This window comes from Choloepus didactylus, chromosome 2 (assembly GCF_015220235.1).
Source record: "Choloepus didactylus isolate mChoDid1 chromosome 2, mChoDid1.pri, whole genome shotgun sequence".
NCBI lineage: Eukaryota > Metazoa > Chordata > Mammalia > Pilosa > Megalonychidae > Choloepus > Choloepus didactylus.
In genome coordinates this window covers 217,640,149-217,664,909 of record NC_051308.1, presented here as the reverse complement: position 1 = coordinate 217,664,909, position 24,761 = coordinate 217,640,149, and the positions used below count along the sequence as shown (strand labels likewise).

The 24,761-nt window shown below is 42.1% G+C and overlaps 2 protein-coding genes across 3 annotated transcripts in view; one reads left to right on the top strand and one right to left on the bottom strand.

Moving 5' to 3' along the window:
* HDAC1 (histone deacetylase 1) overlaps positions 1-24,709 on the top strand; it is a 74,547-nt gene extending 49,838 nt beyond the window's left edge. Inside the window, exons 3-14 of one of the 2 annotated variants that reach the window (XM_037827847.1) lie at positions 11,167-11,284; positions 15,871-15,945; positions 17,530-17,668; positions 18,128-18,269; positions 20,368-20,460; positions 21,609-21,717; positions 21,800-21,940; positions 22,517-22,625; positions 22,708-22,838; positions 23,127-23,279; positions 23,758-23,806; positions 24,079-24,709. In XM_037827847.1, the coding sequence (XP_037683775.1) occupies positions 11,167-11,284; positions 15,871-15,945; positions 17,530-17,668; positions 18,128-18,269; positions 20,368-20,460; positions 21,609-21,717; positions 21,800-21,940; positions 22,517-22,625; positions 22,708-22,838; positions 23,127-23,279; positions 23,758-23,806; positions 24,079-24,106 (1,287 nt within the window). In that variant the 3' untranslated portion in view covers positions 24,107-24,709. Of the gene's footprint in view, positions 1-11,166; positions 11,285-15,870; positions 15,946-17,529; positions 17,669-18,127; positions 18,270-20,367; positions 20,461-21,608; positions 21,718-21,799; positions 21,941-22,516; positions 22,626-22,707; positions 22,839-23,126; positions 23,280-23,668; positions 23,807-24,078 lie in introns of those variants that run through there. The other variant, XM_037827846.1, reaches the window with a different exon arrangement.
* LOC119527630 (cyclin-dependent kinases regulatory subunit 2-like) lies at positions 12,229-12,525 on the bottom strand. The gene has a single exon (XM_037827851.1). It carries the CDS (start codon positions 12,439-12,441, stop codon positions 12,229-12,231), a length of 213 nt encoding a protein of 70 aa, XP_037683779.1. The 5' UTR covers positions 12,442-12,525.
* Positions 24,710-24,761: the final 52 nt, after the last annotated feature.

The following is a 24,761-nucleotide window of genomic DNA, read 5'->3' as shown; positions in this document are numbered from 1 at the left end:
GTTTGTTGATTGGCGTGCTCACTTCCAGGCGGAAGCAACTAAGCAAAGTGAGCAAGACGCAGCCACTGGAGTCTATCATCACCCCGAAGCCTATCTAGGCACGGGAGCGTTTATAAATGCATCTGCCTATATTAATGCACCTGCCACCTTTTGGCCTATCCTTTGGGGAATCGCCTTACGAGCGTTTGCCAACTGCTCTGCCTGTCGGCCTAATAAATTCACCAAGCTCTTCCAGGAGCTGAGTAAGCCTTTCGCCACCTTTGTCTCCAGAGTCGAAGAAACCTGCGCTCGAAAGAATTGTCCAGCTTGTAAGGAAACAAACGGATGCTATTTTCTCCTCGTTCGTGCAAGTCCAGTACCAGCGACTCGCCACCTCTGACGCTCCCTACTCCGAGATGACAACCAACCCTCCGCGACCTCACCGCCACCGGTCAACCCGCCGACCGTGAGGCCCTTCTCGATCGTCTGAACATCGCACCAACCTCGAGCTCCAGCTTCTCTGAACCTCCAACTTTAAACCCCCCACCCTCGTCCATCCCGCAAGCAGCAAGGCCCCTGTCGAGCGCCCGGGCGCCACACCAACGCTGAGCTCCAGCCTCGCTGAGCCACCGTCAACCCCTTTTTCCCCTCCCCGGCCTCCCCCTTCCCTCATCCCTTAGCGGGCCTCTCCGGTAAGCTTCTTCCTTTAATTAGAAAAGAAGGGGGAAATGCGGGACACTGATTACGCGCTTCAACTTGGCGGGCCTGGGCTGGGGGACCTGATCAGCCCCTGGGGAGGGTGGTGGGCACGGGCGACAGCGCCCTCCGCAGCCCCCCGGGCCTGGGAAAGTGAGGCCGGAGGCAGGCCCCATTTCCTCACCCAAAATACCACTGTTAGGGGAGGCTTGCCGGAGGGAACCGCCTTTTCCCCACCCCCTTATCTTGCCCGGACACTCCCCGTTGCCAGTGCAACTCCCATTACCACCAGTGCGCATACATTGTTGCCAGACACCGTTACCGGAGCAACTCTCGCCCCTTTTCAATCAACCTCCGCGCCCTCTCAGAACCAATCCAAGCCTTTAACCTCTACAGCTACCCCGCCCTCTAAACGCCCGATATAAGCTTGTACTCTCCCCTAATAAACTCTCTTGGTTTCTTCACCCTAAAAAGAAACGTGTCCCGCCTGTTCCTTTCTCGCCGCCCTCCATACTTTGCACGCCACCCCGCCAGGGACCTGGCCAAGTCCCCCGCCTCGCCCTCGCCTCTGGGAAAGAGCCCCCGCCGCCGGTACCCTCCGAGCAATCCTGGGAGCCTAGGATTTAGCAACCGGCCGCCACCCCCCCCCCAGACGAATCAACTGCGACCGCAAATTGGTATCTCTAGGTCCCCTACATTCTACAGTATAAAACATTGTACATTTTTCACAGAATTCACATTACTGGTAACATACAATATCTCTCTTTTTGTGCCTGGCTTATTTTGCTCAGCATTATGTCTTTTTTTTTTTTTTTTTTTTTTAATCTTCATTTTATGAGATATATTCATATACCACGCAGTCATACAAAACAAATCGTACTTTCGATTGTTCACAGTACCATTACATAGTTGTACATTCATCACCCAAATCAATCCCTGACACCTTCATTAGCACACACACAAGAATAACAAGAATAATAATTAGAGTGAAAAAGAGCAATTGAAGTAAAAAAGAACACTGGGTACCTTTGTCTGTTTGTTTCCTTCCCCTATTTTTCTACATCCATCCATAAACTAGACAAAGTGGAGTGTGGTCCTTATAGCTTTCCCAATCCCCTTGTCACCCCTCATAAGCTACATTTTTATACAACTGTCTTCGAGATTCATGGGTTCTGGGTTGTAGTTTGATAGTTTCAGGTATCCACCACCAGCTACCCCAATTCTTTAGAACCTAAAAAGGGTTGTCTAAAGTGTGCGTAAGAGTGCCCACCAGAGTGACCTCTTGGCTCCTTTTGGATTCTCTCTGCCACTGAAGCTTATTTCATTTCCTTTCACATCCCCCTTTTGGTCAAGAAGATGTTCTCCGTCCCACGATGCCGGGTCTACATTCCTCCCCGGGAGTCGTATTCCACGTTGCCAGGGAGATTCACTCCCCTGGGTGTCTGATCCCACGTAGTGGGGAGGGCAGTGATTTCACCTTTCAAGTTGGCTTAGCTAGAGAGACAGGGCCACATCTGAGCAACAAAGAGGCATTCGGGAGGAGGCTCTTAGGCACAACCATAGGGATGCCTAGCCTCTCCTTTGCAGCAACCATCTTCCCAAGGGTAAAACCTGTGGTAGAGAGCTCAACCCATCAAACCACCAGTCCCCTATGTCTGTGGTCATGTTAGCAACCATGGAGGTGGGGTAGGCGAATACCCCTGCATTTTCCACAGGCTCCTCAAGGGGGCACTGCATCTTTTTTTTTTCCCCCTTGGTTTTTTTTTTTTTTTTTTTTTTTAACTTTCCCTTCTTTTTTAAATCAACTGTATGAAAAAAAAGTTAAAAAGAAAACAAACATACAATAAAAGAACATTTTAAAGAGACCATAACAAGGGAGTAAGAAAAAGACAACTAACCTAAGATAACTGCTTAACTTCCAACATGTTCCTACTTTACCCCAAGAAAGTTACCTAATATAGCAACATTTCTGTGAACTTGCTCCTACTATATCCATCAGAAATTAACAGACCATAGTCATTCCTGGGCATCCCCAGAACATTAAATAGCTTATCTGTTCTTCTTGGATTATTGTTCCCCCTTCCTTAATTGCTCTCTATTGCTAGTTCCCCTACATTCTACATTATAAGCCATTTGTTTTATATTTTTCAAAGTTCACATTAGTGGTAGCATATAATATTTCTCTTTTTGTGCCTGGCTTATTTCGCTTAGCATTATGTCTTCAAGGTTCATCCATGTTGTCATATGTTTCACGAGATCGTACCTTCTTACTGCCGCGTAGTATTCCATCGTGTGTATATACCACATTTTATTTATCCACTCATCTGTTGAAGGACATTTGGGTTGTTTCCATCTTTTGGCAATTGTGAATAATGCTGTTATGAACATTGGCGTGCAGATATCTGTTCGTGTCACTGCTTTCCGATCTTCCGGGTATATACCGAGAAGTGCAATCGCTGGGTCGAATGGTTACTCTATATCTAGTTTTCTAAGGAGCTGCCAGACTGACTTCCAGAGTGGCTGAACCATTATACAGTCCCACCAACAGTGAATAAGAGTTCCAATTTCTCCACATCCCCTCCAGCATTTGTAGTTTCCTGTTTGTTTAATGGCAGCCATTCTAAGCGGTGTTAGATGGTATCTCATTGTGGTCTTAATTTGCATCTCTCTAACAGCTAGTGAAGCTGAACATTTTTTCATGTGTTTCTTGGCCATTTGTATTTCCTCTTCAGAGAACTGTCTTTTCATATCTTTTGCCCATTTTATAATTGGGCCGTCTGTACTATTGTCATTGAGTTGTAGGATTTCTTTATATATGCAAGATATCAGTCTTTTGTCAGATACATGGTTTCCAAAATTTTTTCCCATTGAGTGGCTGCCTCTTTACCTTTTGAGAAATTCCTTTGAGGTGCAGAAACTTCTAAGCTTGAGGAGTTCCCATTTATCTATTCTCTCTTTTGTTGCTTGTGCTTTGGGTGTAAAGTCTAGGAAGTGGCCACCTAATACAAGGTCTTGAAGATGTTTTCCTACATTATCTTCTAGGAGTTTTATGGTACTTTCTTTTATATTGAGATCTTTGGTCCATTTTGAGTTGATTTTTGTGTAGGGGGTGAGGTAGGGGTCCTCTTTCATTCTTTTGGATATGGATATCCAACTCTCCCAGCCCCATTTGTTGAAAAGAGCATTATGACTCAGTTCAGTGACTTTGGGGGCCTTATCAAAGATCAGTCGGCCATAGATCTGAGGGTCTATCTCTGAATTCTCAATTCGATTCCATTGATCTATATGTCTATCTTTGTGCCAGTACCATGCTGTTTTGGCAACTGTGGCTTTATAATAAGCTTCAAAGTCAGGGAGTGTAAGTCCTCCCACTTCGTTTTTTCTTTTTTAGAGTGTCTTTAGCAATTCGAGGCATCTTCCCTTTCCAAATAAATTTGATAACTAGCTTTTCCAAGTCTGCAAAGTAGGTTGTTGGAATTTTGATTGGGATTGCATTGAATCTGTAGATGAGTTTGGGTAGAATTGACATCTTAATGACATTTAGCCTTCCTATCCATGAACATGGAATATTTCTCCATCTTTTAAGGTCCCCTTCTATTTCTTTTAGTAGAGTTATGTAGTTTTCTTTGTATAGGTCTTTTACATCTTTGGTTAAGTTTATTCCTAGGTACTTGATTTTTTTAGTTGCTATTGAAAATGGTATCTTTTTCTTGAGTGTCTCTTCAGTTTGTTCATTTCTAGCATATAGAAACATTACTGACTTATGTGCATTAATCTTGTATCCTGCTACTTTGCTAAATTTGTTTATTAGCTCTAGTAGCTGTATCGTCGATTTCTCAGGGTTTTCTAGATATAAGATCATATCATCTGCAAACAATGACAGTTTTACTTCTTCTTTTCCAATTTGGATGCCTTTTATTTCTTTGTCTTGCCGGATTGCCCTGGCTAGCACTTCCAGCACAATGTTGAATAACAGTGGTGACAGCGGGCATCCTTGTCTTGTTCCTGATCTTAGAGGGAAAGCTTTCAGTCTCTCACCATTGAGTACTATGCTGGCTGTGGGTTTTTCATATATGCTCTTTATCATGTTGAGGAAGTTTCCTTCAATTCCTACCTTTTGAAGTGTTTTTATCAAAAACGGATGTCGGATTTTGTCAAATGCTTTTCAGCATCTATTGAGATGATCATTTGATTTTTCCCTTTCGAATTTTTAATGTGTTGTAATACATTGATTGATTTTCTTATGTTGAACCATCCTTGCATGCCTGGAATGAACCCCACTTGGTCATGGTGTATGATTTTTTTAATGTGTCTTTGGATTCGATTTGCAAGTATTTTGTTGAGGATTTTTGCATCTATATTCATTAGGGAGATTGGCCGGTAGTTTTCCTTTCTTGTAGCATCTTTGCCTGGTTTTGGTATTAGATTGATGTTAGCTTCATAAAATGAGTTAGGTAGTGTTCCATTTTCTTCAATGTTTTGAAAGAGTTTGAGTAAGATTGGTGTCAGTTCTTTCTGGAAAGTTTGGTAGAATTCCCCTGTGAAGCCATCTGGCCCTGGGCATTTATTTGTGGGAAGATTTTTGATGACTGATTGGATCTCTTTGCTTGTGATGGGTTGGTTGAGGTCTTCTATTTCTTCTCTGGTCAGTCTAGGTTGTTCATATGTTTCCAGGAAATTGTCCATTTCCTCTACATTATCCAGTTTGTTGGCATACAGTTGTTCATAGTATCCTCTTATAATTTTTTTAATTTCTTCAGGATCTGCAGTTATGTCACCTTTTTCATTCATTATTTTGTTTATATGGGTCTTCTGTCTTTTTGATTTTGTCATTCTAGCTAGGGGCTTGTCAATCTTGTTGATCTTCTCAAAGAACCAACTTTTGGTGATATTTATCCTCTCTATTGTTTTTTTGTTCTCTATGTCATTTATTTCTGCTTTAATCCTTGTTATTTCTTTTCTTGTACTTGGTTTAGGATTGGTTTGCTGTCCATTTTCTAGCTTCTTCAGTTGATCCATTAGTTCTTTGATTTTGGCTCTTTCTTCCTTTTTAATATATGCGTTTAGTGCTGTAAATTTCCCCCTTAGCACTGCTTTTGCTGCATCCCATAGGTTTTGGTATGTTGTGTTCTCATTTTCATTCGTCTCTATATATTTAGCAATTTCTCTTGCTATTTCTTCTTTAACCCACTGATTGTTTAGGAGTGTGTTGTTTAACCTCCAGGTATTTGTGAATTTTCTAAGTCTCTGATGGTTATTGACTTCTAATGTATTCCATTGTGGTCAGAGAATGTGCTTTGAATAATTTCAATCTTTTTAAATTTATTGAGGCTTGTTTTATGTCCCAGCATATGATCTATTCTGGAGAAAGTTCCATGAGCACTAGAAAAGTATGTGTATCCTGGTGATTTGGGGTGTAATGTCCTGTATATGTCTGTTAAATCTAATTCATTTATCAGATTGTTTAGGTTTTCAATTTCCTCATTGGTCTTCTGTCTGGTTGATCTATCTATAGGAGAGAGTGATGTGTTGAAGTCTCCCACAATTATTGTGGAAACATCAATTGCTTCCTTTAGTTTTGCCAGTGTTTCTCTCATGTATTTTGTGGCACCTTGATTGGGTGCATAGACATTTACGATTGTTATTTCTTCTTGCTGAATTGCCCCTTTTATTAGTATGTAGTGGCCTTCTTTGTCTCTCAAAACATCCCTGCATTTGAAGTCTATTTTATCTGAGATTAATATTTTGCTACACCTGCTTTCTTTTGGCTGTAGCTTGCATGAAATATTTTTTTCCATCCTTTCACTTTCAGTTTCTTTGTGTCCCTGTGTCTAAGATGAGTCTCTTGTATGCAACATATTGATGGTTCATTTTTTTTTGATCCATTCTGCGAATCTATATCTTTTAATTGGGGAGTTTAATCCATTTACATTCAACGTTATAACCGTGAAGGCATTTCTTGAATCAGCCATCTTATCCTTTGGTTTATGTTTGTCATATTTTTCCCCTCTGTCTATTAATATCCTTTATTGTATCCATACCGAATCTCTTTAGTACTGAACCTTTCTCCAAGTCTCTCTGTCCTTTCTTTGTTTCTCTGTCTGTAGGGCTCCCTTGAGTATCTCCAGTAGGGCAGGTCTCTTGTTAGCAAATTCTCTCAGGATTTGTTTGTTTGTGAAAAATTTAAGCTCTCCCTCAAATTTGAAGGAGAGCTTTGCTGGATAAAGTATTCTTGGCTGGAAATTTTTCTCACTCAGAATTTTAAATATATCGTGCCACTGCCTTCTTGCCTCCATGGTGGCTGCTGAGTAGTCACTACTTAGTCTTATGCTGTTTCCTTTGTATGTGGTGAATTGCTTTTCTCTTGCTGCTTTCAGAACTTGCTCCTTGTCTTCTGTGTTTGACAGTGTGATCAGTATATGTCTCGGAGTGGGTTTATTTGGATTTATTCTATTTGGAGTTCGCTGGGCATTTATGATTTGTGTATTTATGTTGTTTAGAAGATTTGGGAAGTTTTCCCCAACAATTTCTTTGAATACTCTTCCTAGACCTTTACCCTTTTCTTCCCCTTCTGGGACACCAATGAGTCTTATATTCGGACGTTTCATATTATCTATCATATCCCTGAGGTCCATTTCGATTTTTTCAATTTTTTTCCCCATTCTTTCTTTTATGCTTTCATTTTCCATTCTGTCATCTTCCAGGTCACTGATTCGTTGTTCAGCTTCCTCTAGTCTTGTACTATGAGTGTCCAGAATCTTTTTAATTTGGTCAACAGTTTCTTTAATTTCCATAAGATCATCCATTTTTTTATTTAGTCTTGCAATGTCTTCTTTATGCTCTTCTAGGGTCTTCTTGATTTCCTTTGTATCCCGTACTATGGTCTCATTGTTCATCTTTAGTTCTTTGAGTAGCTGCTCTAGGTGCTGTGTCTCTTCTGAACTTTTGATTTGGGTGCTTGGGCTTGGGTTATCCATATCGTCTGGTTTTTTCATATGCTTTAGAATTTTCTGTTGTTTTTGGCCTCGTGGCATTTGCTGAACTTGATAGGGTTCTTTTAGGATTTGTAGACCAATTGAAGTCCTTATCTCTAATTTATCAGATCTACAGCTTCGTGAAGTACACTTTCTCTAACTAACCAGCAGGTGGCGTCCACGAGCCACCTGTTCTCCACAAGCCAGTTCTCCCCTGCTTAGCCTTTTTGGTGAGTGGGGGAGTGAGTCTTGTGGGGTCCAATTGGTGTACCAAGCTTGCGTGTTAGTTGGTGTTGCCCACCCTGTATATGGGGCATGTTACTGGGCAGTCAGGGAGTGGGGGTGGCTCTAACAATCAAATCTCCCTGGTGATCCTGGAGTTTTAAAGCTGCTGCAATAGTCTAATCCTTCAGTTCAGTCCTGCCACAGTTTGTCTCTGCCACTGACCCACAAGTCCTTGGTATTGGCGTATGGCTCCTGAGACTTGCTCCTCCTCCCACGGGACTGAGCCTGGCAGGGAGGGGCGTGGGTCCCCTGGCTGCAAAAACTTAACAGATTTCGCTGATCTCAGCAGTTCCCCATTTTCATGAGTGTTGTACGAAGTATGCCCAAAGTCAGATTGCTCTGTGGTGTCCAGTCCACGCAGTTCCTGGCTTTCTACCTACTTTCCTGGAGGAGTAACTAACACATACAGCTCACCAGTCTGCCATCTTGCCCCGCCTCCCTGCCTTGTTTTCTTTTGTGATTTGTTACTGTGGCATCATATTTCTTGGAACGCTGAGCTTGGGATGAAGATGGGTTTTAACAGCAAGATTAGCTTTCACTTTGTAAAAAAGATGGCATTTGAGCTGGGCCACATCATTCAGAGTTTGGGGATAAGACCAAATTTCAAATAGTAGGAAGGGCATGAGGGAAGACGTGGTGGGAAGGACTTATTGGTCTTGTTGAGGAAGAGTTCTGTTTTTCTGGAATATAATATTTATGAAATAGGGCAGGTGGAATTATATTGAAAGGGACATTGTAAAGTTCCTTGATTGCCATGTCATTGAGTTTAGAGTCTTTGCCATTGAACATTTTAGAGGAGGGCATTTCTTTCTTCTTCACCTTTTTTTTTAAAGCAGTTTTATTAAGATAAATTCATAAACCATACAATCCATCTAAAATGTACAATCATTGGCTTATAGTATATACACAGAGTTATACATTCATCACCACAATCAATTCTAGAATTGGGCATTTCCTATTTAAGATTTCTGTGATGCCAGTAAGGAAAATGATTGGAAGAGAATAAGGCTGGAAATACATGTGACCAATTAGGAGACCAAAAATAATCCAAGTGGAAGTTAATTTATTGGGGCAACAGATATGTATTGAACACCCACTTAGTACCAGTTACCTAGCTGAATGCTTAGAATAAGACAAATCTGTTCCTGGCTTCCCAGAATAGACCAAGCAAACAGGTCGATTTTTAACAGGTTTGATTAAGTATGGTGATAGGGGAAGTACAGGGTTCTCAGGGGAGCACTTCAGAGAGTTACTTAACTGAGACCCTGGGGTCAAGGACAGCTTTCTGGGGGAAATGACTTTTCAATTGCAACCTGAAAAGTTTAAGTAGAAATTAGCCAAGTGAAAGTCTGGGTGTGAAGAGAACAGTGTTTTAGGCTATAGCATATGCAAAGTCCTAAAGGTGAAAAAGAATTCTCTTGGGGGGTTGCAAGTAAATCAGTGCTTGGCAGATTGGTACAGTGCATGACCCATATTTAGCCCTTCAAACGTGTTTTGTTTAACCCACAAAGTATTTTTAAGAACATTATTTAGTGGCCAGCCTTTGAAAAAATAATGAAATTTGATCCTCTAAAAATCTGCATTTCTGGCTCTTCTAAAATCAGAAAGAATGTAGCAACACTGGGCCCAAATTCCCTCATGACAGTAATCAGCTAGAGCTGTACAATGGCTGTCCACTGCTCACCAGTTTTTTGTTTTGTTTTGTTTTGTTTTGTTTTAATTGTTATTGTTTGTGTAATATTTAATTGTATTTAATTGTATTGTTTGTGTTTGTATTCTAAGCACCAGATTAACTAAACTACCTACCCCTTATAAGTGTTTTGAATTTGGTGTTCCCTGGACTACAGGGTAGAATATTTAAGGGGATGCTAGAGAAGTGTGGAGGGACCAGATTATTCTGGCTTCCCAAGCAAATATAAAGATTGAGGACTCTATCTCCTGAGCAATGATGGCTGTGAAGCTCTTTATTTGAATTAGTCCCAAACTGGAAAGAACCCAAATGTCTGTCACCAGGTATATTGTTAAATAAGTTGTGTTATATCCATACAGTGGAATATTGTTCAGCAATAAATTTTTATACTTAATAACATAGATGAGTCTGAAAATAATTGTGCTGAATGAAGCCATACAAAAAAGAGTACATACTGTATGATTTCATTTATATAAAATTCTAGAAAATATAAACTAATCTGTAGAGACAAAAATTAGATCGGTGATTGCTGGGGATGGGGTCAGGGAAAAATAGGGGTAGAGAGGGTGGAAGGGAGAAAGGAATAGAAGAGGTCAAAAGTAAACTTTTCGAGGTAATATGTTTATTATTTTGATTATGGTGATGGTTTCATGTGTGTAAGTGTCAAAACTTATCAAAGTGTACCTTTTAAAAGTGTGTAATTTATTTTATGTCATTAAAAAAGATTTAAAAATAAAAACAAAGGGCATTTTTCAGTGAAAAAAATTTGTTGTGAGGATCTTCTGAGATAGCATATAAAGTGCCTGGAACAATGCCTGGCAGAGTAAGCTCAACCAATGCTAGCAGTGGATGTAAAAATGCTTTATAAAATATAAAGTATTGGTAATTAGAGAAGAAGAGAGTCATCTTTGAAGAACACCTACATTTAAGGGGTGAGAAAAAGAGGAGAGAGTTAAAGAAAAAGAGGGAAGGATTAGTCAGAATGTTAGGATGACTAGGAGGGTATCATGTCAAAGAAGTTTTAGTGGGGAGGAAGCTATCATGTCAGGATTGTTGGTGTGATGATTTATTTATAAAGAATTTTCTATTTATTTCAGTTGTCACTAGTCACATTTTCTCTTGAACTCTTGGGGCAATTTGATCCATAATTATATATTGTTATATTTAATAACAAAAATAAGTAATAATTTGTAAGGCACTTTACAATTTAATAAGTGATTTAACAATCTCATCCAATTCTCACAATTTCCCTTTGAGGTAGATAATGTTATTAAATGAGGAAATTGAGGCTCAAGAGATAATGACTTACTGAGCAACAGAGCTTGAACCGCAGCCTAGGTTTTCTGATACCAGATCTCCTTTGATAATCTTGTTTTCTTAAGTAGATTGTAAATTTCTTGAGGCTTGAATCTAATTCATTATTTCTTAATATCCTTCACAGCATCTAGCTTAGTACTGGGCAGAGAATAAGTGTTCAAAACAGGCCAAGTAAAGACTGGCAGTAGTCAAGAATAACATGCCCTTTCTCCCCTCTCCCTCCAGCGTCCTCATAAAGCCAATGCTGAGGAGATGACCAAGTACCACAGTGATGACTACATTAAATTCTTGCGCTCCATCCGCCCAGATAACATGTCTGAGTACAGCAAGCAGATGCAGAGATGTAAGTCCATTGTGCTCCCTCCCTACTTTCAAGCCCCAGTGGGATCTCTGCTCATTTGGAGAGGCTTACCCTGCCTTCCCTTGTGCCTCCCATCCCACTGACACCTGATTTCCCCTGCCTTTCAAGGAGCCAGAGTGCTCCTATTTTTTCAAGTCTGGTTTTCCTTCTTCCCTGTCAAGAGCACAGGTTGAACTTTTCCCAGTTAGGTTCACAGCACTATCCCAAGAAACTGTCATTGTTGTAATAGAAAAAGCACTGACCTGAGAGGGGAAGACAGGAGACATAGGTTCCAGTTCTGACTGGGCAAGTCACTTCCCCTCAGATTTTTCTTTCTAAGATGGGCTAGACTGTGAGATCTCTGGGGGCTCTCCCGATTGTAATTGCTCTAACTTTGTATTAATTAAGAGTTTAGTGGCCACTCAGGACAAACTGTAGATGATGATGATCTTTAGGATGAATTCTACCCCTCTGCTTGGGTCTCGAAACTGAGAGGTCCTATCTCAGAAGCCATGCACTCAGTTTGTAGGAATTGTGGGGATTATTTTAGCTGGAGGGGTTGGCAGAGGGAGAATTGTTCAAATTTGGGAAGAAACTATCACACCTGACTTCTCCTTTATGTTATTTTTTTTTTCTAAATGCAACATACAAACTTTATTAAACAAAAGTTAATAGGTAAAGTCAAACAGGAACTTTTAATGTTAAAGAGAAAAACTCACTAGAACAAACTGTATCTTAACGTCTTACAATAACCTACTTGCAGTTGCATTTAACTGAGCTCTGTTGCTGTGAAGAATACAGCTCATGCACAGGTATGGATGAATGATTTGTACATTTTTCAAGTATTCACTGAGTACTACCATATATACACATATACATTAAATTTGAAAACAATTTAATTGACAACTCCCAGATACACTTTATTTTTGTTGATCTTTTGGAAGAGGTCATCTAAAGAGAAGAATATGTGGTTCTGGGTCATGAATCATGTAATGAACCCAGCCAAGACTCTGCTGGGCACCAAGTCTCCTCCATTCTTCCTTAGATATTAGATGGGTTTTGGGTACTTGTTTGGAAAGTTCTCTGGGTAACATCACATGCTGGTATTCGTAATGCTTGTCAGAGTACTTGTCCGAGTAGTAGATCTGCTTATGCGCCATCCTGCCGGCTGTGAGGCCGCTTGGGATAAACCAACAGGGTGTACAGTGGGCAGCACGTCTGAACCCTGCGAGAGCAACGGCATAAATGAGCCCAACCCCCTTATGCTATTTTATAAATGATCTATCAGCACCCAAGAAAGTCCTTGTACAATAACAATGTAACAGCATTGTCCAGAAAGTTTTGATTAGTTTATGACAGCTTAACTTGAAATATCAGGAAATCTTTGCCACTTGTTTATTTGCTACTGGCCACAGGTAGTCTGATTCTCAAGGCAGAAAGTTATTTATTAGTTATAATAACTTTGCAGTGGTAATGATGACAGAACCACAAAGACTTTTTTTTTTTTTGAAGTTACTGCATCAGGTTTTTATTTGCCATCTTCAACTCCAGGAGCTGCTGCCCTCTTTGGGTGAGATGTTTGCTCTTTGAATTGGCAGGGTCTTATTTCCTTCCAAGGTGAGACAAGTTTATTCTTTTGCTCTGAAGGCTTTCGGGAGTCCTTAACCCATTGAGGTCAGGGATCAGGCTCCACTCTCAGCCGAGAGGGCTCTCATTAGAGAAGCAGCTTGGTATTGCAGCAAAAAAATGAATTGGTACCCTGGTTTGAATCCCCCACCTCTGCCACAGAGCTCTGTGATCGTGACTCTCCTAGCCATTCAGAGCCTCATTTTCCCTTTTTAAAAAGGGAAATAGGCTGTTTTAGGGGATGTAAGTGAGATAAAGTGCACAAAGCACCTATCCTCAATGAATAGTAACTTTTACTATTATGACATCATTTTTGTTATTTGTAAATCTGTCAAGGCAAAGAATTAGTTTCAGTTCCTAGTTTGCTCTAATTTTCCTGAAACCAGCACAGTAAAGATGTGCATTAAAAAATTAGGTTTGAGATTTTCTCTCACTGGAGATGGAGGCAAGAAGAATGATGGTCTTGACTTGATTCATAGGGGTTTAGAGGGTTGGAGCAGGAAAGGACTTTAGATGTCATTTAGTGCAGTGCTTTATAACTTGAGGTGTCTGCAGAGACAGTAATGAGAATGTAAGAGCTTTTTTTTTTTTTTTCTTTTTTTTAAATACTACTAACACCTAACCTAGGAAATTATACCTGTGATAAGGCAGAATACTCTTTGTGGTCACTTGAAGACTTTAAGGACTTTTAATCAGTTCTGACCTAACATTTAATTAATTCAAATGGGTGCATGAATAAATGCAATTTTGGGGGTAGATAATCTATCAAAACATGGGATTCGTGGTGGAAACATGATAATATGGGTTTTTGGTGGTAAAAAGTTTGAGAAATTCTCATCCATTTTATAGATTTATAAATTAAGACCCAGGGTGGTGAAATGACTTACCCACGGCAAGAATCACAAAGCAACATGATGGTAGAATGGAGAATAAAACTTGAAATTGCCTTAATCTGAGCACAGTAGTTTTTTAAAAATAGTACATTATAAAATATTTTAGATAAATAATATAAAAATATAAATATAATATAATAATAAAAAAATAATATGATAAACATCTATGTACCCACTACCCAGCCAAAGAAAGAAAACATTATTGATACAATTGAAGCCCCTCTGGGCACCTTTCCTTGATCACACACCCCTTCTTTCCTATTGCTCCTTCTCCGGTTACCACCACCACCAGGTAAGCACTATCCTGAAGTCAGTATTAACACTATGCATTTCTTTATGCAGTATACTTTTTGCTGCTCCATCTCTCACCCCATGTTGCTCCCCTTCAGTGGAAAGCCAGCCCAAGAATGAGAAAAGTCTTTATGGTGGGAAGAGGGAAAACCCACAGCCTCACAGCTTAGCCCGAGAGTCTGTGCTCCCTTTTTTCCCTTTTCCTATCTATAATCACACAGCTCATTGAGCTAGGAATAAATGGGCTGGCCATTTGGGCCACATGTTGGTTTGGGGCCTGAAGGAAAATACGTTTTTTTCTCATGTCTAATCACCCTTTCCTTCCTATGGAGGTTCCACATCCCAAAGGGGAATACAATCAATGCTTTGGAAACCCAGGTAGGCCAAACCCACTGAAGGAGGAAGCAGACACAGGGAGAAATCAGTTGCCAAAGGATAAGTGGCCTGGCACCCAGGGACCAAAGTTCCTATTGACTCAGCTTCTTAGTGTTTACCTGGAAAGTAGGGGAGAGAGCCACCCACTGCTCACCCCCTTATGCAGTCCACACTCCCTCAGAGCACCTGTGTTGGCAGAGCACACGATCAGCCTTGAGCTTCAGCTTGTTACTACCACTTTTCAAGCTGGGCTCTCCTACCCTCCTCATCCTAGGACGACGACTCCTTGCTCTGCTTGGGAATTCCTGTTTGCAAAAGCAAGGTGTAGTGGGAAGGCTGAGGCAAGAGAATAAGGATCTAACGTCACTCCTGCCTCTGACTTCCTCTGTATCATCAATGTCTTAGTAGTTTCCTTTTCTGTGAGAGGAGACTTGGAGCCATTAAGCTTCATCTGTAGCTCTGTGAGTCTACAACCTCCAGGTGTGCTTCCCTTCCGGTCTTTTTCATTTCATTTGCATTATTGTTTGCATGTATTTTCTCATTATGTACTAGTTTGTACTCTTACCCCTTTAGAGGCCCAAAATAACTTTTACTCCAGTTGTCACTTGTGGGTATAATAGAAAGAGCACTGCACTGTGGGAGTCAAGACACCTGGAACTCTTTCTGGTTCTGCCTGTGCCTTGTTAGACAACCTGGGGCAAGCCACTTGACATCTCCACATCTGTTTGTTCTCTGCACAATGGGGTTGATATCGGTCTTGTCCAGTTCATGGGGTTGTTGTGAAGATCAAATGAGGTTGTATATGTTAAAGTACTTGACAGGCTTTTTGATCGGACATACCAAGCTTTGAATACTACCTCTGCCATTTACTAGCAGTTCACCTCTCTGACCCTGTTTCTTCATTTGTGAAATGGGACCAAATCCTACCTCAGAAGATTGCATGAGGATAAACGAGATAAGGTATTTAAAGCATATACCACAGTGCCTGGCACATTGTAAGTGCTTGGTGAATGATGGTTATTTAGGTCCTCCACTTCTTGTTGGTCAGCTGGAGAGAGGTCTGGGAAGAAACTTGGGCTGGAAGAAGAGGCTAAATTTTTCTCCCTCAAGGAATGAACCAACATTTTCCAAGTACTTCTAAATTCTTTCCCACATAAGATTTCTGTTAATCTTTACAGTTGAGTAAGGTGTATATCATTATTGCTTGTTATAGATAATGGGCCGAAAGCTCAAAGGAGTTAAACAGTTTGTCTCAATCACACAGCTAGTGAGTAGTAAAGCTTGAACTAGAACCCAAGCTTTCTAAATCCAAATTCTCTGGTTTTTCCATCAGCTCATAAATACCTAAATGAAAACTAAAGGAAATAAATCGTGGAAACTAACCTTTTGTCTATTTCTTTCAAGTCAATGTTGGTGAGGACTGTCCAGTATTTGATGGCCTGTTTGAGTTCTGTCAGTTATCTGCTGGTGGTTCTGTGGGTAAGGAATATACATCCCCTCCCAATTATCCTGGCAGAGCAGATCTGTGACCATGTCTTAGAATGGTCCTATGGGTTTGCCTCTTTGGTCTCTAAAATGTCCTTTTGGTTTGATCTCTGACATGGTACTAACAGGCATCCTTTACTGTCCTCTCTGAATGAGAGACCTTGGTTTGCATGTGTTGAGATACTGCAGACCTCATGGGTTGAGATGCTGTACCTAAAAACAGCTTGTGACCTGCGAAGTACTATAAAAATGGGCAATGCCATCATCTCTATCTTACGAAAGAGCATGGTAGATACCTTTAGAGGTCAGAAATACTCCCCACATATCTCCCACTTCCATACTTAATTCCTGGGTTACCTCCAGGATTACTTTAAACCCTTTCTTAATAAATACTTACTTTCCTATGATCATTGTATCCTCCCCTATACCCCCAATACAATCAGGGAAAACAGAGATGTACAAAGAAAAAAATCAGAATCACCCACAATCACACTATCCATGTTAGTACTAACCACTGTTAGTATTTTGGTGATTATATTTCTACTCTTTTTTTCTTTTAATTTTTTTTTTACTGTGAACTTTAACATATATACATAACAATGATAACTTTCAAAGTATGCTTTCACAAGTAGTTAGAGAGCAAATTTCAAAGAATGCCATGGGTCACAGTTCCACAACTTCAGCCATTTCCATTGTTGTAAAATGTAACTTACATACAGAAAGGTGTCATCTAGTGATGTGCAGCTCAACAAGCAGTTATATAGGTAGTTTCAAAAATTATGTTTTTCCACTCTTATTGCTATGTGTATATATCTGTACATAACATATATACAATATCTATATTTTACAAAAATGTTTCATGTTATTTACATATAATTCTGAGTTTGCATTTTTTACTTAGTCTTTAAAACTTCTCTGTCCACAGTATTATTCTATAGCATGATTTCTAATGGCTGCTTGATTATTCCATTTTATAGATCTACTTCAGTTGGTATAATTAGTCCTCCATTGTTGGATAATTTGGGTTGTTCAATGTTTTTATTGCTGTTAAAGTTACATTGCCACAGATCTGTTTGCACATGTGGGTGTGTATTTCTCTCAGTTCTTCTTAGACTTACCTATTCTTTGAGGCAGCACTAACTTTGGTATCATTTCATAGTTTTTTGATCATGTACATTTGCACACACACACACACACACACACACACACACACACACTCGGAAACCAAAGTTTCACAAAAGAATTGTTACCTTTAATGTTATTCTGATATTTTTATTCTGCTCTATTTCATTAAATATGCGCACACACATACGCATTTACAAACACACACTGTGACCCACTAAATCAATTTTAAGGCCCACGAATAGGTTACCATCCTCAGCTTGAAAAACAATTTTTTAAGAGTAGCCAATATCATGTTTATTTCCTATTGGACTAGGGTGGGAGGGAGGAGGCTGGCTTGCAACAATACGGCTGTTGAATAAGCAGGTCCTACCTCTCACTGGGTTCCCTGGGCTTTTTGGGGGATGGGGGAGAGTGGTTTGGTAACAGGCTTATGTTCTCTCTTCCCATGCCCAGCAAGTGCTGTGAAACTTAATAAGCAGCAGACGGACATCGCTGTGAATTGGGCTGGGGGCCTGCACCATGCAAAGAAGTCTGAGGCATCTGGATTCTGTTACGTCAATGATATCGTCTTGGCCATCCTGGAACTGCTAAAGTATGCCTGCCTGGCTTTGTCTCTTGGAGGAGCACCTTAGGCCAGGTTCCCACTTCCCTCTCCCCCTGGGCTTGCCTCCCTAGTTTGCTTTTCCTAGCGGTGTGCTGGCTAGGATGTGTTCGGTGAGTGTCTCTGGCCATTCTCTCCTTGACGGGGTCTTGGTTTGATCTGAGCTCACAGCAAGATCAGGGGCAGGCGCTGCTCAGATCCTGCCTCCAGAGTGTCCCTGTGTGGCCGGAGTTGACCCTGGCTATAGAGTAGCAAGATCGGACTTTGGTCGGCTTGGTCAGGCCTCTGGAGACACCGGCCGCTCTTCCACCTTCCTTCAGCCGGTTTCCACGTCTCTGGTGCTTAGAGATACCTGAGGGAGGCAGCCAGCCCGGTAAGCTGGGACCTGGCGCCCTTGGCGCGTCCCACCCCCAAAGAACCCCCAGGCCCCTGATCCCCTTCTGATCCTAGGTATCACCAGAGGGTGCTGTATATTGACATTGATATTCACCACGGCGATGGCGTGGAAGAGGCCTTCTATACCACAGACCGGGTCATGACTGTGTCCTTTCATAAATACGGAGAGTACTTCCCAGGAACAGGGGATCTACGGGTGAGAACTCCCGTCAGGGGCCAACCAGCTCACCCTCAGCTGCCAGCTCTAACTCTCCTACCTTGTGCCACTAAAAACCACTTCCTACCGCTTCTGCCATTCAGAACACCCATACCTCAGACTGTGGCACCTGCAACTAGCTATGGTTTCCTCCTGCCCTTATTCTGGGGGAAGAGAACAATGGGATGTAAAGAGTGGGGGTGGGAGAAGAGAGGTCTCTTTTTACTTTCCTCCTTGCCACAGCTGAGTTGCATTACAATATTCAGATGTGACCTAGGCTTGAGTTTTGGGATAGAAGCATCAGATTCTCTCCCATGGGCTAGGAATTGGACCCTTATGGACCTTATCCAAGGTTCTTAACATTTGTAGGTCACCTTTCCCTTCAGCTTTCTGAGGGTTATGCATTCTCTCCCCAGAAAAGTATACAAAATTTTGCATCTGATATTGAAGGGTTAATAGATACCCTCCCTTTCCCACATCCCTAGACCTCAGGATTAGAATCCTTGTTAGCTAATTCATTGAACTGTTCCATCTGTTTCCATTAGCATGAATACAGTGAAACCAGCTGCTTTGCAGTACCAGTAGCCTTTGGGTGAAAAAGTGGCACTAACTGAGTTGTTTGCCAGGGCAAGCATTAGAGTAATATAGCAGTTACAGTTTTTGTTTTTTTTAGGTAGGTATGATTTTTATTTGTAAAAAAATTAATCATTGTAGTCTCTGAAAACTTATGGACAAAATTTAAAACCTTGTCTTATGGGAGGCCGACTAATAGAAAAATTACATAAATTATTTGTGACCAGTATGCAGACTTAATTTTGTGCTATTTTATCCTACAAAATAATACACTGTTTTAATTTATCTGTCAGTTGAACTGTATCTTTGAGACTTTTGACATTGAAAGCTACAATGTAAGGAATAAGAAAATAGAGATTAAGCATTAGCTCATGCCAACCATATACACTACATTGATATGAACGGTGATATTGCTAAGAGCATTGAGATGAGTACGCTCAAACATAGAAAACTTCCAAGTTTATTATTGATACATTTTTTCACCATAAAAACAGGGGTTTAAATTATAAATTAAATAAAAAATATAAATTATAATTTTGTGATTATGTTGAGCTGTTTATGTTTAATAAGCATGCACATTATGTACAAGTATTTCAAATGATCGTTAATTAAATATGGTGTTAGTTGTCATTTCTATAATAAGCTGGTTATTTAGGGCCTACTCAGATATATGTAACTAGTCCATAGTTTCATTAGGGTTCACTGTGTTGTACAGTCTATGGATTGTTTTAAATTTTTTATTATAGTAACATATTTACAACCTAAAATGTCCCCTTTTAATTACATTCAATTCAGTGGTGTTGATTACATTTACAATGTTAGCATCCATTACCAAACAGAAACTCGATCAACCAAGCATTAACTCCCCATTCCCTACCCCCATCCTGGCCCCTGGTAACCTCTATTCTGGTTTCTGACTCTATGAATTTAATTATCTTTTTAAAAATGGTTTCTTTGGGAAAATCAGATCCAATTTATGACACCTTTTCTGGGAATTAATGTTTGGGTGTGTGTGTTTTTTTGTTTTTTTTTTTCAAACTAGAGAAGTTATAGGGAGCATTTAAAGTTTTGAAATTGGTTGGACAAACTCTTCATCCCTTTGTGCTTCCCTTCCACCCCTCTCTAGAGAGGCAAGAATGAGGGAAAGTGGGTAGAGGGTAGCAGTAAAGTTCTCTGGAAAGGGTTGTTGAGGGTGGGGGTTATTTCTGTGACTCAGGGCTGGGCAGCTCTAACCTAATACAAAGGTAGAAATCTTGTGCGGTGGGGCAGGATATTCAGTCTCTGGCCTCATAAGTAGCTCTTGGTCTGGGTTTAGACTTAGTGTGTCTAGAGATGTGAAGACAGCTAGACTTGCCAGTGAGGGGAACAGGACTGACCAACGTACCCTAGCTCTGTCCCTGGTCCACCTCATGGGCCCAGCTTATCTCTCTTAGAACCACTGCCTCTTCCTTAGCTTTCCAGTCTCCATTCTCAAACTTCTTCCCAGCTTCATCTTTCAGTTTTACTTTAATGTTCTCTTGATTAGGATATTGGTGCTGGCAAAGGCAAATATTATGCTGTTAACTACCCGCTCCGAGATGGGATTGATGATGAGTCCTACGAGGCCATTTTCAAGCCGGTAAGTGACTTATCTGTCCCTAGGGTTACCACCAGGGGATTGCTCTAGGGGAGAGGTAGCAAAGCGCCCTGGCATACCTCAGGGGTATCTCTGCACTGTAGAGGCTGGCTGGGAAATGAGATGTGTCTTAAGTCCTGGATTGCATGCTTTGTGGTCAGTTAGGGGAACAAAATTCATCTAAATGTTTGTTGATACCTTCTGGGATCCAGGCCCTCTGCTGGATATAAGAATATCTGAGACATGATCTTTGCCTTTGAAGACCTTACAGTCTAAGGTGGGGAAGACAAGCACATACCCAACAGTGTGTGGTCAGTATTATTTTTGAGGGATGGACAGAGGAGTGAGAGACAAAGTGCTGCATGGTCAGGGATGATTTCATAGAGGTGGTAACATTTGAGCTGGACTTTCAAAAATGAGTTACCCAGGTGAAAAAGGTGGCGGGGGTGGAGGGGGGAACAGCACCAGCAGAAGTATAGAAGGGCCGGTATGTAGCTGCATGTAGACCAGTATGTGTGGGAGAAGTGTTGAAGGATGTGGTAGAAAATATATGTTGGGGTCAGTGTTTCAAAAGGAGCCTTGAATGTCGTGCTGAGGAGTTAAATCTTCACCTGTAAGCAGTGAGGAGCCATTAATAGAGTATTAACCTAATAGTCAGGTAGTCATTTAGCAAACACCAAGTGCCCATTACATGTCCAGCAGTAAGGATGACAGAGAGGCCTGTTACAGTCTTTATCCTCAGTAAAGTTAGAATCTGGTTGTGCTTCACAAAAGTGAAGTGCTTCCTCACAATTTATTGCTCACATGAGTAGAACAGGTGCAGCTAAGGGTGAGGAAGTCTTCCTAGAGGAAGTAACACTGAGGTATAGGTGAAAGAAGGGAAAGATTTAGGGAGTTGACAAGGTGCCATTGCAGGTTCAGAGTTATTAGAGCTAGAATGATCTCAGAGATCCTTTCACATTGGGAAACTGAAATCCAAAGTGAGAATCCCAGTCTGGTGTTCCCTTTTTTCCACCAAGCAGTATGAGGGAAGGGTGAAAGTAGGAGTTGGATGATAAGGACTAGAAGAAAGTGCTGCACCCATCCTTTCCGTTCTTGTACCTCTCATAGCTTTTCTGGAGGCTGGTGGTGACCAGGATGTGTCCTTTCAGGTCTTGTCCAAAGTAATGGAGATGTTCCAGCCTAGTGCAGTCGTGTTACAGTGTGGTTCTGACTCCCTGTCTGGGGATCGGTTAGGTTGCTTCAATCTGACCATCAAAGGTGAGACCAGGTAGCACAGGGATGGGCGGGTAGGGTCCTGCTGGGTGTTCCTGTAACCCAGCACCCTTTCTTCCCACTAAAGGGCATGCCAAGTGTGTGGAATTTGTGAAGAGCTTCAACCTGCCTATGCTGATGCTGGGAGGAGGTGGTTACACCATTCGTAATGTCGCCCGGTGCTGGACATACGAAACAGCTGTGGCCCTGGACACAGAGATCCCAAATGGTAATAGCTCCAGGCCACGTTGGGTTGGGCAGAGCTATAGCTCATAGCCCTCAAACTTCACAACTCCTTCCCCATTGGTCATAATACCTCTCCTTTTCTGATACTAGTCATGATGCTCCTGCCTGTCTTCTTGTGATAGACAGACCACATCAGTTCCTCCTTAGTCCATTTTGACCCTGTTCCCCCTCCCTCCTGGCCTCTGGACTGGGCAGAGTTATCAGTGGTTGTTTACAGCCTTGGAATTTCTACTCTATGGGGTAACTGGAGTGTGGAGTGAGGGAGTGCTCCCACTGAGCATTGCTTCAAGTTTTCTAAAGAAACTTGGGACCTCTCAGGGGCTTGGGCCTTCTTCTCATAGTGATATATATACCATTGGTGTGAATACAGGAAATTTTCAATTAAAAAGATTGAAATCCCACACTCACCCACATCTCTCTGCATTCTTACTGGAGGCAATCTTCTCTGCACTTGACAGATGGGAAGACAGGTCCAAAGAATCCTACAAATGTTTGCTCAGGATCCCATGGTGGAGGATTCACCAGATCTCTTGACTCTTTTCTCCCCTGCCCCAATCAGAGCTTCCATACAACGACTACTTTGAATATTTTGGACCAGATTTCAAACTTCACATCAGTCCTTCCAATATGACCAACCAGAACACTAATGAGTACTTGGAGAAGATCAAGTGAGTGCACCCGTCAGCCACCCCTTGACTGAACATTCTAGGCTCTGGTTTGTCCCTGACCACCCTCTCTTCCATTGGCCAGGCAGCGACTGTTTGAGAACCTAAGAATGCTGCCCCATGCGCCTGGGGTCCAAATGCAGGCGATCCCTGAGGATGCTATCCCGGAGGAGAGTGCTGATGAGGATGAAGAGGACCCTGACAAGCGCATCTCAAGTAAGACCCAGACCCAAGGGCATGTACCTTCCCACCTTGTAGGCAGCTCTGACTTCCCTCCACTGTTCCTTGTTCCACATTCCCGCAAGATACCTGCCTGTTGAGAAACCCAAATTCCTCATGTCCAGTGCCTGTAGGAACAGGTGAGGGAGTCCAAGATCCCTTCCTTTCCTTTTCTTGGTGCCCTTTTCTTAATATTCCTTGGGGGATAAGCAGGGAAATTCTGGGCACAGACCCTGAGATAAAGAACCTCCAGCTCTCTCACTCATACCCTTCTACTGCCTCCAGTCTGTTCCTCTGACAAACGAATTGCCTGTGAGGAAGAGTTCTCTGACTCTGATGACGAGGGAGAGGGCGGCCGCAAGAACTCTTCCAACTTCAAAAAAGCCAAGAGAGTCAAAACAGAGGATGAAAAAGAGAAAGACCCAGAAGAGAAGAAAGGTGGGTTGGGTTGGGCCAGGACTTAGGTCTTGAGCCCTGGCCCTGGAGGAGGAATCTATGTAGGGCACAGGGAGGAGGGAGCTGCAAGCCCTGCCAGCTTCTGTGGGGCTCTTCCTTAGCTCCTTTCTTGGGCCTTTTGGGAACTCCCAGAAGTGGCAGGGCCCACAAAAGAATGAAACTCTTCATCTACAGGGCCTGGGCTCCCCGTGGTCTGGAGCATGGCTCTCACATACCACCCAAGCCTTTTCCCAGTACTTTACCCTGAATTTCCCAGGGGGCACCTCCACCCACCGGGTTCAGGCTCTAGCAGGCTGGGAAACCGGTCCAACCTGTTTGTTCACAACAGAGCTTACTGGGATGGGCTTTTCTCTCTTGTATGTCCAGCGCAGTAGTGTTGGGGAGTTTCAGGATAAGTGACGACCCCATGAGTCTCTCCAGAGGGGCTACCCTTGGCCATCCGTACACTCTTGTGTTCTAGAAATCACAGAAGAAGAGAAAACCAAGGAGGAAAAGCCTGAAGCCAAAGGGTGAGGAAGGAACTGTCTGCCGTCTCCCTGACACTGGAGCACCAGTCCCTTTGTCCCACCACTCTCAGAGAAGGCACAGGGACAGCTGGTCCGGCTGACAAAGGCCTCTTTCAGGGACCAGTCTGTCCCCACAGTTCTAGGCAGAGCAAGGAAGCCCCAGCTCCCAGCAGTCACCTGGGCAGCCAGGATCCTATGGAAGTCATTGTACCCATACCTTTGCCTCAAAGCCTCTGGGGTGGGTTATCTCATGCTAGTCTCTGCTCTCTCCACAGGGTCAAGGAGGAGGTCAAATTATCCTGAGCAGACTCTCCAGCTCTGGCTTCTTGCCGAGTTCCCCTACCCTTCTCCCCCAACCCCTAAGAGTTTATATTTGCTATTTCTGTGTATTTATATAAAAATATATTAAATATAAATATTCCTAGGGACTAGACAGGATCCAGGACCCTAAGCCGAGGGTAGCTTTGCTGAGTGAACTCTTCTAGAAGCTGTCTTGCCATCCCTCCACCCCTCCCTCCCCAACTCTTTAATTTTGAACCATAAAGGGTACCAGGTCTGGGTGGAAGGGATGCTTTAAGCACAGAACAAAATCCTGAAGTGCCAAGTGCTTGCTTAGTTTAGTGGCTTTGGAAAGGTGCCCTTATTCTAGAAGGGGTGCTGGGCCTTCGGGGACCCCTTATTCTTTTCAGGCTCCTTAAAGTAACATCAGCCGTTTTTAGATTGGTTCCTTTCTCATAACCTTCCCACTATTGCAGCCTGGCTCCAGGTGAGCCAAGAAACTCACACTGCCTGTCCTCTCTGCCCTCCCCCAGTTCTGCAGGTGGAGGTTGAGTTTCCTTTTTGAGATGCTATTTTCATTTTTGTGAGAATCTTTGTAATAAAATGGTAATTTCTATACCTTCCTGAGCTGTTTCCTACCAGTGTCCCTGGTTGATTCAGACTCTGCTTCTCTGCCCTC